Source organism: Struthio camelus, chromosome 3 (genome assembly GCF_040807025.1).
Source record: "Struthio camelus isolate bStrCam1 chromosome 3, bStrCam1.hap1, whole genome shotgun sequence".
NCBI classification, from domain to species: domain Eukaryota; kingdom Metazoa; phylum Chordata; class Aves; order Struthioniformes; family Struthionidae; genus Struthio; species Struthio camelus.
Genome location: NC_090944.1, coordinates 147,154,189 through 147,171,061, shown reverse-complemented (window position 1 = coordinate 147,171,061; position 16,873 = coordinate 147,154,189). Strand labels below are relative to the sequence as shown.

The following is a 16,873-nucleotide window of genomic DNA, read 5'->3' as shown; positions in this document are numbered from 1 at the left end:
TTGGGTCATGGGTCCAGCCACCCGAAACTGCCACTGCATCGAGCCATGCCTCTGTAACTCCCATGTGAAAGAGGAGGACAGCAGAGAAAACCATAGGAAGAATTGGACACAGCATCACTAGCAATGATCTATCTAACTCAGGACACATCTGTACTGGGCAAGGAAAGGGATCTCAGATCTTCCCTCACCAATGAGGTCAGAGGAGATAAAGCACCAAGGATTCAAAATGTGATTTGGGTTTGATGAGTAAATTTGACCTCCTAGAAGATCTACAAAGATCTACACTAAAGTGATTCTAAGGCACTGCGTGTTAATAATGAATACAAGCAGCCTAGCATCTTCAAACACTCATATAAGAAGTCACTATGCCTTAAGCTAAGAAATATTGTATATCCTGAGCATATACGCAACCTACAGGCACTACATACAAAGGCAGTCTATTCCTTGCAAAATTCACACACAGCTTTTTCAGATGTGAAATGAGGATTTGACACTCGTCCTGAATTTTATGTCACCTTTACCATCACTCATTTAATTGACTGTGTAGCCTTCTAGAAGAAGAAGGGTTAATCTGAGCCCAATGACTCCACTTTGAGGATGGTAGCATGAAAAGAAGTGGGACCCTCCATCTAAAGACTTCTATATCTAGAAGACATGCATCCAGAGGAAAACATTCTTTGAATGTTAAAAAGCACCCGACTAATCATAGGCTTGCCAGCCATCTCCAGAGGAAGTTCCACCCCCCCCCCCCCGCTCCTGAGAGTGGATGCACCCAAGTGCTGAGCCTTGACCATGGTGGAAACGAGAAGTAGTGTTCCTTTGCTTTACACGTGCATCAGCAATGGACCTTCACTAACAACAGCAATGGCCACCCTAGTTCTGTAGCGCTCCAGGGTGACATGGGTCCTCATGAGATCATTTGCATTTATAACTGTAGGAAACTGCAGTTTAGGCTTTGTGCAGAGAGAAGTCACCTTACCTGGCAGGAGCACTGTTAGTCTCAAGGACCCTAGAAAGACCCTGCAGGACCACACGTCAGGGAGCAGCACAAGCAGGACCGCTCCACAGGGCAAGGGGGTGAGCCAGGAGCCGAGGGGAAGCCCAGTGCAGTCACTCCCTCATCAGCAGGATGCGGTCCCACAGGGCTTGAACATAGCAGGCAGAGACAGAGACAGGGTCCATCAACAGGCCCAGACACAGCGAAGGGATGAACCAGGATCAGGGTACATCTAGGGCACCCAGTGAGGAACAGCAGGAGATGGAGCAGCAGAGAAGGTTGGTGACATGGCTACAACATAGGTCCAAGGTCCATCCAGCAAACAGAGGTAGAGACAAACCTACTTACAGTGGAGCTCAAGTGGGGACTGGGGGGCCCAGGCCTGAGCTTAAATGGGCTCCTGGACCACGAGCAGAGGGTGGGTGGGTCAGAGATGCAGGTGAGGCTGCTCAGGGCAGTTAAGACCTAGTGGTGCCCGCAGAGCCCCGACACTACAATGGGATTATAAATTAGAGCTCTTCACCAAAGATACAGTGCAAATAACAGCCTCTTTCTCTTGAAATTGAGATGGCTGGAGGTCATAGGGAGCTAGCCGTCCTCCAGGAGGAGGAGAGGAGCAACAGAGAAATGGGATCTGAGGAGATAAAAAGGCAAAGGCAACCTGTGACCCCTTTTTAAACAGTCTATACTCTTCATTTCCCATAATAAAGCTATTTTTATCACAGACTCGCACATAGAAGGATGACCTCAAAAAAGCCAGCAAAGCTGAATGCTGCCAGCTTGATTAGGTAGGATCAATACTTTTGTTTGAATGTGGGAAGGATATAGGCTCATTGTCTTCAGTTGAGCATGCCATGGTTTTGGCACACCAGCGATGTCTACAGGCTCTAGAAACACCATGATGATCACAGCTCTGTGTCTCCAATGTGCTTTGCAGAGCTGGGAAATACACGTCCACGTGAGTATGGGTTTGCAGGTGCAGGCACTGCTAAGAGCCCCACCTTTCAGCCCACTGGCCCTAGATCTCTTGAATCCTGCAGCCAAGAAAAAGTTTGCGGTCCATGAGCTGTGCAGCAACAAAGCACCTTGTCTAAAAACTCAGCAGGGAAAGGCTCCAGCAGTCCTGAGCCTGAAGAGGCATGACCCCGGAACTGGTTCCTCATGACCAAGCAAAGTGCAACAAGACACAACATGAAATAAGCACGAGTCTGGTCACTTGTTTACATCTGTCACTGCCGTTTGAAAAAGTCAGGCAGCGAATACAGTTAAAAATGAGGACTCAGCGTTCAGGCAGGTTTCAACAGCTTGCCAAGTTACCATGAATCAGCCAAACAGAGGGAACTGCCAAGCTCTTGGCAGGGGAACTTCCAGTAATGCTCTTAGCTTGCAGCAAATAGAAAATAACACAGCCCACAGTGGAAGGTGGTTAAATTAGGTCACATTTTTTCAGTGTTTGTTCCGAGTGGAGAGCCTTTACAGACAGTCACCAAGGCTGACGCTCAGCAGCTTGTGAGGATGGGGTGATCTGTGCCATTCATTTATGCCCTTAGTCACTGGCATTTCAACATGAAAGAGCAATACCTTGGAATTCAGGAGTTATGTCATCCAACCAGTCATTTTCTCTGGCATGGCCACTGTTTTTCCTGAATGCTGTTCAGAGCTGCAGGCTAATAAATATCACAGAATCACACAGAATGGCCGAGGTTGGAAGGGACCTCTGGAGATCATCTAAATATAACTAACGTGGTGAAAACACGCCTGTTTATATCCATCTGCATCCCTGCTTTCCTAGTCTCCCTACCAACAAGAACATTACAGCTATCCACGTGGGCCTCAACCCAAGAGGACTAAAGGGGGAGGTGTGAAACATGGGCAAACCTGCCAAAACATGATTATGGAGCCCATTCACCACTGCCCAGTCCTTGCATGGATAGGCTACAAAGAGGGAATAAGCAGGTATGAATGAAAGGATAGTGGGAAAAATGACAAGTGAGTGTATTTGAGAGGTTTGGCATCATGATTTACTCGATTAGCAGGGTTACTAAAACAGAAGCACAATAGACTTAATATCTGCATAATCACTAATCTCACAGGCAACAGAAATGTGCTGTCTTCCACACTGCCCTCATTAGGAATGGGGGCATGGAGAATAATTCCTATCAGATCTGAGTAGGTCCTGGAGGAAGATCCCCACTATCAGACACCCAGCTCATCCTGCTGAAAGTGTTAATAGATCTGGCTTTGTGTTCACTGCAAGCTCATTAAACCGTGGCAGTGGTAGGAGGTGGCCTTCCCCTTGGAAGGAAGAGTAGCCCACAGAAGATGCAATCCTAGGGAGGACATTTAAGGCCATTAAACCACTTGAGAGGGCTCTTGTAGTTATCGCGAGCTCTTGTTTTCATGCAGTTCCACTTGGCTGTGAGCCCTATCACATGGAGTGGGCTAAAGTCAATTTTCTGTAAGTTATCTCATCTCCAGGCGAAGGCTCTTGCTTTGCTTTTCAAGCAATTAGATTCAAGAGCCTCCCCATGCCCAAAGAGGTGGTTGTTATCAGCTCTCATCAAGATACTGTTTTATCAGGCAAAGAACACCTTTCTGACACTTCTTACACAGCCTTACACTTCTCACCACAAGCTGCTTTCTCCAGCCATCACGTTAGTCCAACAGATCTCTGCACCTCTCCCAGTTTACTCACCATCCTTTCAGAACGGGGCCACGAGATCTGGACACAGGATTCCTGGCCTCAAGATGTAACACCGGGCATGGCAGATCACTGGATTCACTTTATCCCCACATGAGACTTACACTGAAAAGAGTATGTTCACTTCAAAATCCGGAGAAGCAAAGATATAAGGTAGAATAACAAAATGCACCTGTTAGGGCTATACAAAAAAAGAAGCATCTCCATCATTCACCTCAGTACCTCACCCATTCTCACGGCTCCTTCTCTCAACCTGACAACTTCCCCTGCTACGTGAAGATGAGATTTCTTTCTTTTAAGGGGATTCTGCTCTCTCCAAGTCTTCCCCCACAAGCAAAAAACAAAGACGCCTCTTATGTGCCAGCCCAAGCCGCAGTCTCTCTCACCTTCTGCTTATGGAAGCTTCCTTGTTTCTTTTGCCTGTGTTCTTAGACTTAGTATTACAAGACACTCGAAAACTACAGTTTTTTTTCCTAGATCCATAGCTATCTTTCCCTGTGAAACTCGCACCAGTCGCAAACATGGCGCCACACGCGCTGAAACCAGCAACAGAGTGCTTGACTGAGTGAAAGACTATTCTCCAGCTAAGTAGGTTACTGATATCAAGGTCATCTCTTTTGCCCCTTTTTGTTGCTGGCACAGCATCCTCCATTTCCCTGCAGTCCAAGTTCATCATAGTTCAATAAAAAGTTCCCCTGCCAGTTCTCTTTAAGAGTTCTCAGGTGCTGATCCTCTCTGCCTGCTGATTTAAAGATGCTTGCCCTGATTAGACATTCAAATTCTCCTTAGCTAACATACAGTCAGATTATAGTTCAGGCTCTCCACCAGACAGGCTTATCGCCGGTTTCACCTTCCAGCTATTTCTGAACTCTTGTATGTCTGTAAATGGAAGCTAGGATGGGCCTAGCATATTTACTGAAGAAGTTGTTCCTCCGGCTCTGCTGGTCGTATTTTAACATTATAAGTTAACTGGGCCATGCCACCACTTGGACTGAAAAGAAAGCCTTGGGGCTTTCTGCTGGGAGTTTTTGACTCGCAAAAGCTAGGGATAGCTCAAGATAAACTTTAAAGACTAGATGCCATAGGAAGCAAAGATGCCTGAAGTACCCTTACAGTTAATTCTTACACAGCACAGTTACATCCAGCCCTGCAATTCACAGTGCCAAGAGAGTCAGCTTCAGATGGGATCCAAAATAATCACCTCCTCAGCACAGTTTTTGTTACCTTTTACAAGAGCAATTGTTGCAAACTGCATTGTTTCCATTCCTTTCAAAAGCAGGACTAGTCTTCTTCAGTGAGAACAGCTAAGAAGTTTCATCTCTTATTCAAAATTGAGATGCTGGAGGACAGCCAAGTCACTGGGTGGGATAGTACAGAGACACCTCTCTCCTGTGAATGGGGCCTCACATTCCTTCTCACTCTACCTTCTATGCATGATAGACTAGTTCACTACAAGAAAGCCCTACATCCAACGCAACAGATGCTCATCACAAAGACGACTACACGTTACAATAATGATTAATTAAATTTTAATGTTTACAGTAGTCACTTAAGAGGGTTGCCAACAATTTTTTGTGTGTGTGTGTGTGTGTGTGTGTTTTTTTTTTTTTTTAAAGAATTCTGATGTGGGAGTTATTTTATTGGGAAAGCTGGGAGAAGATAAACTTGGAAACAACTGTTCCAAAATACAACTATAAAGAAGGAAAACAAAGTTGAGATCATATTGTGCTTTAAAGGAAGGTTACGTAGTTTAACTTGCATAGCACAAGCATACATAAGTATTTGAGTTAAGAGCAATAGATAGTCCCATCTCAATTCAGGTTATTGCTTTCTTTTTTAAATCTGAGCAACTGGTTGCTGGTTTCTGCTGGAACCAAAGGAGGCTTACTCGCAGCTGCTGTTCAGTAGTCTGATTTGGTTTAGCCAAGGAACAACGTACACTACAAAGTTGCAAGTGACATGCTAAGGAGAGAAAGGAGAAAAAAAAAAGCAATTATCAGATTAAGAGCATAAAACAAAGAATCACTGACCATTTTTCCCACACACATATTTGCTACATTTTCAGTGATCCAGAATATATGCCACTCTTGTGGCTCTCTAGATTATTTGCACTTTCATGCCAAGCATTCTGGAATACCACTCTTGTGAATATGCACTCAGTACTATTTCTCTCAAATATTAATAGCCACTTCTCTCAAACATTAACAGAAAAGCTGAGCAATCAGCACTTCTGAAGATCAGGTTACTTCCTCCACTCGCTCTTAAGTTCCCACTGCTGGAAAGCTTTCAGCCTGGGTAATAGACTCTGGCATAAGCTCTCAAGCATGGGTAAGCACATCTGTGCAGCTAACTCAGTTGTGCATATGTCTGTCACATCATTCCAGGACTCCAGCTGTAGTAGCGGTACACAAGAAGTTTCTAGCGAGGTGCTTCATGGATCACTTGTGTGCAGTTACAGTACTCATGCATGCAGGTACAAAGGGAATGTATGCATTAGTTAAGATAGTTAATCCTATCATGGTGATTAATACCAGTAATAAAATCCTATGAAATCAGACTCCGATCAGATCAAGGCAGACGCACATTTGGTGCTCTCGTCTGAGAAGCTAAAGCAGTCCTTAAAGAGTTTCTGTAATTAGACAGAATTTGTGCCTAACTCAGCTTGGTGGGTACAGAGAACCAGGGTAGTCTGCCATTCACTTGTCAGCACTTAGCCAAAGCGCTAGCAGCAGTAACGGGAGTCCCTAGGAAAAAGGAGTTGAGTCAAGCTTGTTTACATGACTATGAGACAACAGGAGCAGGGAAGGATACAGGGATTCAGGGCACCAGGCCGGGAGACCTGAAACCAACCCCGGTTAGCAAAGTTTCCTCAGTTAAGTGTAACGTTTCTGATCTCAGCTGGGGCAGACAAGCAACACTGCCCCTAACTCTCTGTACTAGATCAGCTGGAGGGAAGGGGCTGAAAACCTGGGGACCAGCATGCTCTGTTTTGGAGCCTACCTTAGCCATCTCTGGTGCATCATGAAAAGCACAGCTCTGGAGATCAGCTACTGACTTTGTGCACTTTGTCCGGCCAATCTCAACTTCCATGTTATACTTGATTCCAGACACAATCTGCAAGGAGACAACAGGCAGAAGCAGGTTTATTTACAGCACATACAGGAGACCTCTCCGCAGAGAGGAAACCTAACAGAAAGGAAAGCTGTTTTGCAATTACATTATTGAAACCAAACTCAGCAAGCACAGACATGATAGTGTGTGGCAACCTTGACAAAAAAGGCACTTTACATCTGTTGAAGACCAGAAGACAAAGCGCAAGTAAGCAAATGCAACACACTATAGCTTCCTTAACCAATAAACAAAGTCACATGTCTATTCGTAAGCAGTGCTGTCAAACAGCATACTAACATCTTCAGTAACCTAAACCATAGCACTCAAAGGCATCCATGTTAATGAGACTTGAGCTATGACTCACGCTTTTATTGGCCTCCTGTGGAAAAAGAGTTTGAAACCCAATCCCTCGAGTTTGAAACCTGCTCTTTTTCAAAGATGGGCAGTGGAGATTCCCATGGAGTCACATCAGTCCACAAACTGAAGCTTTAACTCTAAAGATCCCGGCAGTCAATAACATTTCACAAGTCCCCAAAACCGGTCGCGGGGTAGGTAGGTACCTGAAGACACAGGTATCTGTTTCTTCCTGAGCGCTTTACGACCAAGCTACCTGCACCTCCCCTCAGCGGTCTGCACCGCCCTCAACCACCCCTGCCAACCCTCGAAGCACCTGCCCCGAAACCCAGGGATACTCTTGTCACTGGAGAGGATGATTACAAATTTCACCGTCCCGATTTGCCGGGTGGTTGTTTGTTGTTGTTTTTTTTTTTTATAAAGCCTAGGTCAGATTGTAGAGTTGGCACCGGGGGACGGAGGGGTCGTGGTGCGTGGGAGTCGCGAACTGTCTGTAGCCGCAATGAAGGAAACCTTTCTCCCTCTTCCCCCACTTTTCCGAAATAAGAAGGGGGGGGGGGGAACAGAACAAAACAAAACGCCCTTCCTTCGGGTCTGCCAGCGCTGAGGCGGCGAGAGCGGGCGCCGCCCGCGGCCGTTTACCCGCCCGTCAGGGCCGCCGTGACGCAGCAGCGCCGCTCGCCCCGGCGGCAGCGCTGAGGGCGGCGGCGGCACCGACCTGTCTCTTGGCGCTGATGATCCGCGCCACGCGGCTCGAGTACTTGTCGTTGCTGCCCTTGTTGTACTGCGCCACGGCGAAGCGCAGGGCCCGCTGCAGCCCTTCGTCGTTGCTGGCCACGTCCATGGGGGCGCCCAGCAAGCGCGGCCGCTCCTCGCTGCCCAGCGCGGCGCCGGCCAGCAGCACGGCGGCAGCCGCCACCAGCCACCCGCGAGCCGGCTCCATCGCTGCGCTCTGCCAGGCGCCGCCCGCCGCCGCCGCCATTTTAAGGCCGCGGGGTGGGGAGGGACAAACCGCCCCTGCCCGGCCCCTTCCCCGCCTCGACACGGGACGGGACCGGGGGGAGGGAGGGGGGGAAAGCAGCCCATTGTTTCTATTTTGAGCCCCAGAAAAGCCAGATTTTAAATCGCAAGGGGGCCTGCCCTCACCGTGCGGACTGTTTTCCCTGAGCGGGAAGCCTACGGATAAATAAAACCGCGTAGGCTAAACGCATTCGTTAGTCGGTCGTTTTCTCCCCAAATACCTCTGCGCCTCCGCAGCCAAGGCGGCTGGTGGAAAAGGCCTTTGGAGGGCAAACAACTTAAGGGTGAGAGGAAAATAACTATCCAGGGCCTCGCGACTGCCTAGAGGGGAGCAGACAGGCGACGGGCTGAGGGATTTGAGTCCCCAAAGGAGAAATCGTTAATAATCGCCCGCCTCCCTGCTGCTTTGCTTTCTTAGGGACAGCGAAAACCTCTAAATCCACCTTGCCAGAGGCTTTCGGCAAGCTCCCCAGCCGGCATCCCTCAGACCCCGCTCACAGGGGCCCCAGCCTGCCGCGGATGGTAAAACGCCGGGCGGCTGCGTTGCCTCACGCACGAGGGCCGAGTCAGGACTTGCCCTCTTCCCACACAGGTTTCTGAAGAAACGACAGGGCAGCGAAACAGCTGCTTTCGTGCTTCGCCTCACAGCACTGCCTGCTTCCCATCCTGACCTCGGACAGGTCCCGTTCTGCCAGTGGAACAGGATCTGTCCCGGCCGGGACCATCAGCTCCCACCGCAGCACGGACAAGCCTGCATCCCTTGTTTCACATCAGCTCACCGTGAGCCACCAAGGCTCAAAAGTATCCCTGAGCTGGACTTTGGTAGATAAATTCACTGGAGCGGGCCACGCTTCCCAGAAATGGAGGGAGAGACTGAGGCCCAGCACACAGATCTATAGATATGGCATGGGGCAGCGGTTCTTTGCCCAACATGTGTCAATTTAAGTAATTAACGCATGGGCTGGCTTTATTTCTTGGTTAAGTCATTTATCAAACCACTGAAGGGTGCGTTCAGATAGCCTAAGTGAACATTTTACACTCTCAGCAGGGAATAAGACCCTAAGGGAATACTCACATAAACTTAAATCCATAAAAGCCTGGCTGCCTGAAACTAGCAGACTATTTTTATGAAGCAGTGAATCCCTGCTTTTGCCTGTTTCCCCACAGCGTATTCAGCCAGGCCAGCGTCAGGAGAATCAGTCCATCCAGGGCAGATGCACTCATCTTCCTGAGCATATCTCATGGCAACAGTGCCAGAAGATGGTGGGGCCATCTGGGAAGCTGTGGTGAAGCTGTTAGGGTTTTAGAATATGCAGGGATGGGGGCTGCCTTCTTTTGTGGCTGTGGTGTCCCTCCATAATTGTGTCTGAGGCTGGCAGCAGCCGAGAGTCAGACACACTTCCCACAGAGACAACAGCCAGGCAATGGAAACAGTCCCTTAGATGCTCAAAATGACCTTCAAGGGGCTGGCTGAGTCCATTTCATTTCTCAGGAGGGTAGATTTTAAAATCCTGCAGGTGAGTCCAGGGCCTCTTCTTTCTAACTACTGCCCCATCTTGTCTCTGATCCCACTGGCATCAATAAGATTATTTAAAAAGAGAAAGGAAAGTGCAGTAGGGCAGGGCCCAACTGGACTCAGAGCAGAGATGAGGTTTTGCTTCAGTATTTAATTTTTAACACAATTTTCCCAATGTCAAATTTCAACAAAGGTATTAACTGAAGGCAAAGATGGGCCATTGCTAGCAAGGTGAAGGTTGTTCATCAAACCGACTGTTAGCTGACTGTAACCTTTGGGCTCAACAGCAATTCCTTGCTTACCTGCAGTTGTCACAGCTAGACTCAGTGACCCACACAATCTCTAAGTGCCAATTTTCAGAGGGTCCATAGTCACATTCATGCCCAGTCAGGTCTATAGACCAGGCTGTCTCATAGCAATGTCAGAGAGCTTTAAAAGCTGGTGTGGCCTTCAGCTCAGCAGGACTCAGAAAAGGAATGGGCATTTAGATAGGTAATAAATACATCAACAGTTACTGCAGTAAAGATTACAGAAATCAACCAGCCAATCCAAGAGTTCATGATATGTATGGAGAATGTCGTTCTTTAAGCTACAGAACAATATTTGCACACTTAGGCTTATGAAAGAGCAACCCTACAGGCAAGCTAAATTATCTCACAACTGCCTTACACGAGGTTCCTGTTTCCTCCTGTGCAGCACTAGACACTGGCTACCATCACAGGGCCTCTGGGTGCCTGGGATCTACCCCAAAGGGGCAAATAATAGTGAAGTCTACTGTCAGGAAGATATAACTCTATGTCTGCACCTCCAATGGAAGCAATAAAGGCTGAAAAGGCCTGGCCTAAATGGGATTTTGTCCTGCTAGCAACTGGAGAAGGAAGCACTCCTGCAGGTTGAAGATGCAAGAAAGAGAGTTTTATGCCAGTGACTCAGCTGGATGCTTTCATTGTCAATTATTTGGGGAATTTTGGAAGAGCTGCATCCTACTCCCAATAGGAAAAAAATAGTATCTGAACCCTAGGGGGAACTCAGGCCGTCATTCTAGTCAGGCAAGGTGCAAAATGAGAAGCTGTCCTCTGGAAGTCTTTCAGCCATGAAATGAAGATCACAAGATGATCTTTAAGTGGAAAGCAAAAACCCTGGAGCCGTATCTCAGCTCAGTGGGTAGACACACAGTCACAACTTAAGGCTGAGGAGCTTCTGTGGTTCCTAAGAAGATGAGAGGTTCAGTTCATGCCAGTTGGCCACCTGACTTCTTCAGCTGCTTGTAACTGTCCCCCCTCTCTCAGCATATAACCCATCTATGCACAGGTGCCTGGCATTTTTCTGTCCTTTCCATGTGCCTCTCATGGGAGCTGCCAAGGGCCTCGGGATAGAACCTGAAGGACTTCACTGCTTTGTGGTGCTGCTTGGTTTTCTCTTTAGAAAAGGCAGTGCTTTGCATAGGAGAGGGTCTCAATAACCCATGAAATCTCTCTGTATTAGGGCAAGGCTAAGGATGTTTTCTTCTCTGCCCCAAAGCCATCATGTTTGTAGAAACACACCTGTCGCCTCTGTCCCTCAGAGAGGGGACAGGATGTAGGTGAGATCTTGGCACGGCAAGAGCAGCTCTGCCCAATCTGGAATTACATTGGCCACAGCCCTCCTCTGGGATATGGACGGAGGAGGCTGCTTTCCCACATGAGTCCGGGAACTTGGAGAATTTTCCAGGCTCTGCCTCCTCATGGTTATTCTTGCATTTATTTCCACTCTACTGCGGAGGGAAAAAAAAAGCCACAGAGCATTTTAAGATACAAATATGGTTTCTAGCACAAAACATGGTGTCATTTCCTATATCTGCCTCCACAGCATTGGTATTACCTCGTCTCCTACATTAATTGCTCTGCTCATGGTCAGAGGGGCATGTGGTGGGGCTGGCTTCCCGAACATATCGCTCAAGTCCTAGTTTCATCTCATAACCACATTGTCTTTCCCATCCAGCCAGGAATCCTAAGTTTGGAAAGACCGGACCTAATGTGGTAGCATTATAGAGCTAGCTCAAGTGAGATTTAAGACATTGTGCTGCTGCTAGGCTAAGAGAAAGCAATGTTTTAAAAAACAGTATCTACTCTGTTGCAACACAGCCTCAAAATGAAAAGGAAAGGGCTTGTGCACTGACTGGAAAGACTGTCTATGTCCTGCTGAGCACTAGCAATATCCAGCATGAGAATTATCATAGGAAAAATCCCTGCATTTGGCAACAAGCTGTGCAACTAATTCAACAGCAACAGATCATTATGGTAGTTTGTACAACCAGAGAAACACATGGGCACTGCTGAAGGAGTACAGTGCATGCAGAGAGGGGACAGGGACATGGGTACAAGCCAAAGCTGCTAACAGCTGCAGGAATCTGTCTCCATTTATCTCTCCCCTAGTTGGCTTTAGATCCACACTGGAGCAGTTTAAAACTCAAGGTTAGGGTTCTCAGTGTCTTTTAGAGGTGAAAAGGTCTGGTACTGTCAATGACTACTACCAATGAGAGCAGCCGGCTCTGGCCTAAATCAGTCATTGCACTTCCAACGTACCTGCCGGGTCTCTTCGCTCTGCCCTGTGCTATCTCAGGCCTCCATTGGGCAGTGCCCTGGCTGCTGGTGTCGCTCACCAGCTCTGTGCGATGCTGTGCTTCCCTGCCAAGCCCAAAGGGAGCCCACGGTATGCATTTGTAGAGTGAAGAAGGAGGGAGACCACCTGCAAACCACCACCTCATGTGTTCACACTCAGGGTGGAATGAAAGGTCCATCCCAGAGCTGCTCTTATCCACACTCACCCTCTCACCCTCAGGCAAGTCCTAGACGCACGGAGAAACTGTTGCTCCCACATCAACACAAGGGAAACGCCATAAGAAAGGGAAAATCAGTGCCTTTGGGATTCAGGGGGTTTCGACCACTCCTTCCTCAGAGCCACTCAGAGCTGAGGTCTGACAGAAAAGGCTTTATGCTTTCCTCTTATGTACTGAGGAGAGAGGCAAGGAGAAATAGCTCTTGTTAATTCCCGTGAAAAGCTAAAAATTTGCCCAGCCCTTGGGGCACTTCTGCCATGCAGGCAAGCAAAGTCATAGCCATGCTGGGGTCACCTCACTGCAGCTGAGGTATCCCACAAAACAAGGCATACTCCAGCCTAATTCTTCCTGAAGTATAGCACTCTTCAGTTCAAGGTAGCTTAAATTCACATGGGAAGGTAATAAGCCCACTCTTGGCACACTCCTGATGATCTCTCAGTTACTTCTGCAAGGAGACATTGCTCAAGGTATGGGATGACACAGCTCCATTCCCTCTTGCCCGTGCTTTGACACCACAGTGCTGCCCTTTCAGTCAGCCCTGTTCTGCCTCCAAGCATCACCCAGGGCTTCTGTTTCTTCTCACATGCCAGTCTGTCACTAGCCCAATGAATAACTAATCCCATGAAGCCACTCCAACAGAAAAGACCAAGAAAGCAGAGGAGTCTTGTTTCATTAATGTGGGAGGAGGTGACACTTCGGGGGAGGAAAAGATTTGTCCCCCCTCCCTAGGTGAATGATCATTCACCCAGAATGGAAGAGGTCCAATACAGACAGCAACTATCTTGCCCATAAATAGGCTACAGCCCAGGCAGAGATGTGGAAGTCTCTGTTTTGAGACCTATGAAGCAAAGCCTTTAGCCTTGCTCTCCCCTCTCCTTGGGAAGTGCCCTAAATACTGGCACCTTGTAGGTGGGGGAGTTGCTCTGTGGGGTTTCAAGCAAAAGTTTTATCCTTGTCAAACCAGTTCCTCACAGCTGCAGCTGAGGCACAATGACATTTTCTGAGGAAATATTCCTTTGTTGCAAAATTGCTGACCACTTCCAGCACATTGCAGACAGGCTTTCCAAAAGCTCTCCCTGTCCTCCTACTCACACCACCAACTTTTGAACCCAGAGGCAAAGTTCAAATTCTGTTTGAGGGAGGGGGAGACTGCAGCTCCCTGGCCATAAGCACAAGCACAGCATGGGAAGGGAGAGCCATCCCATTGCCACGGGCAGCAGTAGTGTCTTGTCTCTGTGCAAAACATATTTCATGTTTCCCACAAGGTGCCGAATCTACACTACTCTGCTTTTTCTCCATGCACTGGGCACGCTGACATTATATCACTGTGATACTTAAGGTCACAGACTATCCCCACGTAGTGGTTCCTCCCCAGTTACAAGCTAACCCATGCAAGGAAGGAGTGTGCTGGGTTCCCAGCTTAGAAGTCAGCCTGGTCCCTTTTTGCCAAGCAACTTAGAGGCTGGAGGTCCTAAGCACTGGTGACACTCAGGCACCAAAATCCTCTCCCCTGGTCCTTCTGCATTCCTGCTCCCTCCCACAGAAAACAGACAAGACTGGAGAACCGGAGCATGCCTGACAGCCTAGGAATAGCCAAACAATTGATGCAAAATGTCTGAAAGGAGTTGCACCTTGGTCAATGTCATGTCGCCCTCTTCCTTGGTCATCCACACCTCACTCGGTTGAACACGTATAACTCCAGAAAGCAGAGCCGGTCTCTGCTCAGCAGTGTCAGATCCTGGAGTTTCTTTGGTCCCAGAACTTCTCTCCACCTTTCCTAAAAGATGCACCAACATTTATTCTGCAAAAGGGTGGCTGACAGAGTCCCTCTTTCTCAGCGCTGGCACAGTTCCTGCCTTGCTCCACTATGCAGAATGGTTGCAAAGGGAAACTTGCCCTCTGGATTTCCTGATTCTCCAGGTTGGGCCACAGGTTTTGAGGAAGGTCGCTCTGTTGACCTCTCTCAGCCCACACACCAGGGCCAGAGATGAGCCCTGCAGTACCACAGTCAAAACAGAATCAAGCTGAGTCGGTTCAGTATCGGTTCAGTATTGCCAATCCAAACCTCACAAAATCAGCAATTCTGGGAAAAAAAGGCTTGGCAAAAAGTGATGCTTTACAATCAGTGAATAAAGGGGATGTGGTTCATAAAATAAAATTGCATTTAGTCCTTTTGTTTCTGAAGGGCACAATCATTTTTCTCTATCAAAAATTTTTTTAAAATAAATTAAACAGAAGTTCTCAAACAATCAGATAACCTAAGGAGCTGGTAATTTAAGAAATACACCAAGAAGCAGGAGACTCATGATAATATAGTAAAAGCTGGTAATGCTGTGTGCTGTCAGTATGACCAGAAAAATATTAGTTTTAGTGTCATCTTACAGCAGACCACACAGTTCGTTCAACAGCATTTGTGCAATATCCAGTATGTTTCCCTGTACCTTTTTGTCTTTGTTTCAATTTCACACTGGATTGGCGAGCTTTTGTGTCCAGGCACGCTCCTTCCTCCAAATACCTGCTACATTCTTTGCCCTTGCTGTTGACAACATCCTGCATCTCTCCTCCAACATCCAAAGAAACAATTAGAAATGTTTCTTCTCAGTAGCTAAATGAAAAGCTCTGGAATACTGCAACATGCCTTTCAAAGTATAATTAGAGGGAGATATTTGAAAAAGCAACCCGTCCTTTAATCAAGAGTAACAATTTCTCCACAAAGCTGAACTCTGAATGACCCTCAAGAGAGAGTAATTACTGTGACAGAGGCAGGAACAATAGGAAAAGCATGCTTGAAAACTAAACATCTGGTTTAAATTCCTCTTAACCCAGGGATCAGCAAAAAAAAAAAAAAAAAAAAAAAGGAGCAGGCCAAATATACGCTGGAGTAGCGCTTTGCATCCTACAAAGTGAATGCACAGCAGCCGAGGATGGAGTGCTGACACGGTTCCCCCTTCTCCTCCCATCCTGCTATGTAACTAGCACAGGGTGAGGGCAGGGAGGTGTTTTGTAAAACAATAGCTTTTGAAGGCTGAAAGCCACTTGAGCAAGAGTCAGCAGATTCTGAGACAGGGCTGAGAATGATTCGATAGCAAAGGCACAGCTGCTTTCTTGCTGCTGAAGTGTGCCCTGAGCTTGTGGAAATGAACCCATCCATGCCCCTCCTGTAGCAGCTGCCCTGATATCCAGTGATGCCAGGAGAAATAGAAAGCCTCTGCCTTCCCTAGAGACCCACGGCCACCCCATCCACTCCCTGCTCTGACTCCCAGAAGCAGTTTTTCAAGAGAAGAATGGAGGGAATGCCATGACTTGTTCATATGAGGAAAATCGGGGCCCTATCTTTGCTCTCAGCTTCAAAAGGCGGTCTCTGAAATCTAAGCAGCTGATTTGAAAGCCCACAAAGAACTGAGACCACGGCCCCATCTCTTCTGCACATACACACTCCTTCCCACACTGGCAAGCTCCTACCACGGGCAACCGAGGGCGTTCCTTCCAGAGAGACCGCAAGGGCACCATATGCCAAGACAGGTTTCAAAAGCACCAGAGGGCTGATTTAAACAACTTCCAGGCCTGGCAATACAACTAGGCTTGTAAAGACCCTTCCTCAAGCTGGCATCCTTTCCACTGGGTGAGAAGCAGTCCCTCTGAGACATAAGCACGCTTTCTTCACACTTCACAGTATCCTGGGGGGAGCTAATGACGGTCTACTTCGTATACTTTTACTCTTCAGATAAGCTGATGCACTTAGTGCTGAGTGCGTTTTTCAGGCAATTCAGTGGAAACTGAGTTCTTCGGAAACACAGGCCCTCAGTCTAGGTGCGGAGCACCTAGCCTTGAAAGCACTGCCCTAAATTTTTGGGGAACAGCCAAAAAAAAAAAAAACCCTCAACCATTCTGCCAATAGTACATAGTCCTGCTGAGTTGCTGGCAGTCGCTTTTAGGAATTAAATGCTAAGCAATTCTCAGGATTGAGCTCAGTATGGTCAATATTTGGCTCTGTCCAGTGATCATCATTGTCCAGATGGTGATTCCTGCGAGATGGATGAAAGGTGGGTGGGATGAGCGACTCAGCTTTCTCTGCTGAGTCCCATGTCGCTCACATCACTTGAGGTTTGACAGCATTGCCTGGTTTGAATCCCTTTCCAGTAAACCAATGCAGAAGATTATCTGCCTCCAAGAAATGGGAATTCACAGACAAACGTCTGCTTTAGTAATTACTGATGTTAATCAGCTTTTGTGCCCACAAGGGAATGCGTTATTGTTTTTCAGGCAAGCAGTAAATAAAGTAATTGCCAGCAGAAAAGCTGCATTTCAAACAACTGCAAGCAATCAGTTATGGTCAGATTGTACAACTGAAGCAGT

The 16,873-nt window shown here is 47.6% G+C and overlaps 1 protein-coding gene and 1 long non-coding RNA gene across 3 annotated transcripts in view; both read right to left on the bottom strand.

Annotated features, from left to right (window-relative positions):
* Positions 1 to 5,281: 5,281 nt before the first annotated feature.
* Positions 5,282 to 8,679, bottom strand: LOC104142960 (cystatin-like). The gene is made up of 3 exons (XM_068940830.1): positions 7,882 to 8,679; positions 6,699 to 6,812; positions 5,282 to 5,660 (listed from the first exon to the last, which is right to left on the bottom strand). The coding sequence occupies exons 1-3, from the start codon at positions 8,143 to 8,145 to the stop codon at positions 5,583 to 5,585; spliced, it is 456 nt and encodes a 151-aa protein (XP_068796931.1). The 5' UTR covers positions 8,146 to 8,679; the 3' UTR covers positions 5,282 to 5,582.
* A 1,242-nt stretch (positions 8,680 to 9,921) lies between these two features.
* The window catches only part of LOC104142929 (uncharacterized), a 36,527-nt gene continuing 29,575 nt past the window's right edge, over positions 9,922 to 16,873 (bottom strand). For both annotated transcript variants that reach the window (XR_011140615.1, XR_011140614.1), the window contains one exon: positions 9,922 to 11,452. This is a non-coding gene — a long non-coding RNA (uncharacterized lncRNA). The remainder of the gene's footprint in view (positions 11,453 to 16,873) is intronic.

What these genes read in the sequence shown, in the direction of transcription:
- LOC104142960 (XM_068940830.1), bottom strand. Translation starts at nt 8,145, where the DNA reads ATGGCGGCGGCGGCGGGCGGCGCCTGGCAGAGCGCAGCGATGGAGCCG. An exon ending in TCATCAGCGCCAAGAGACAG is followed by an intron (nt 6,813 to 7,881) that starts GTCGGTGCCGCC and finishes GTCTCCTTGCAG; the next exon opens with ATTGTGTCTGGAATCAAGTA. An exon ending in ATGCACCAGAGATGGCTAAG is followed by an intron (nt 5,661 to 6,698) that starts GTAGGCTCCAAA and finishes TTCTCTCCTTAG; the next exon opens with CATGTCACTTGCAACTTTGT.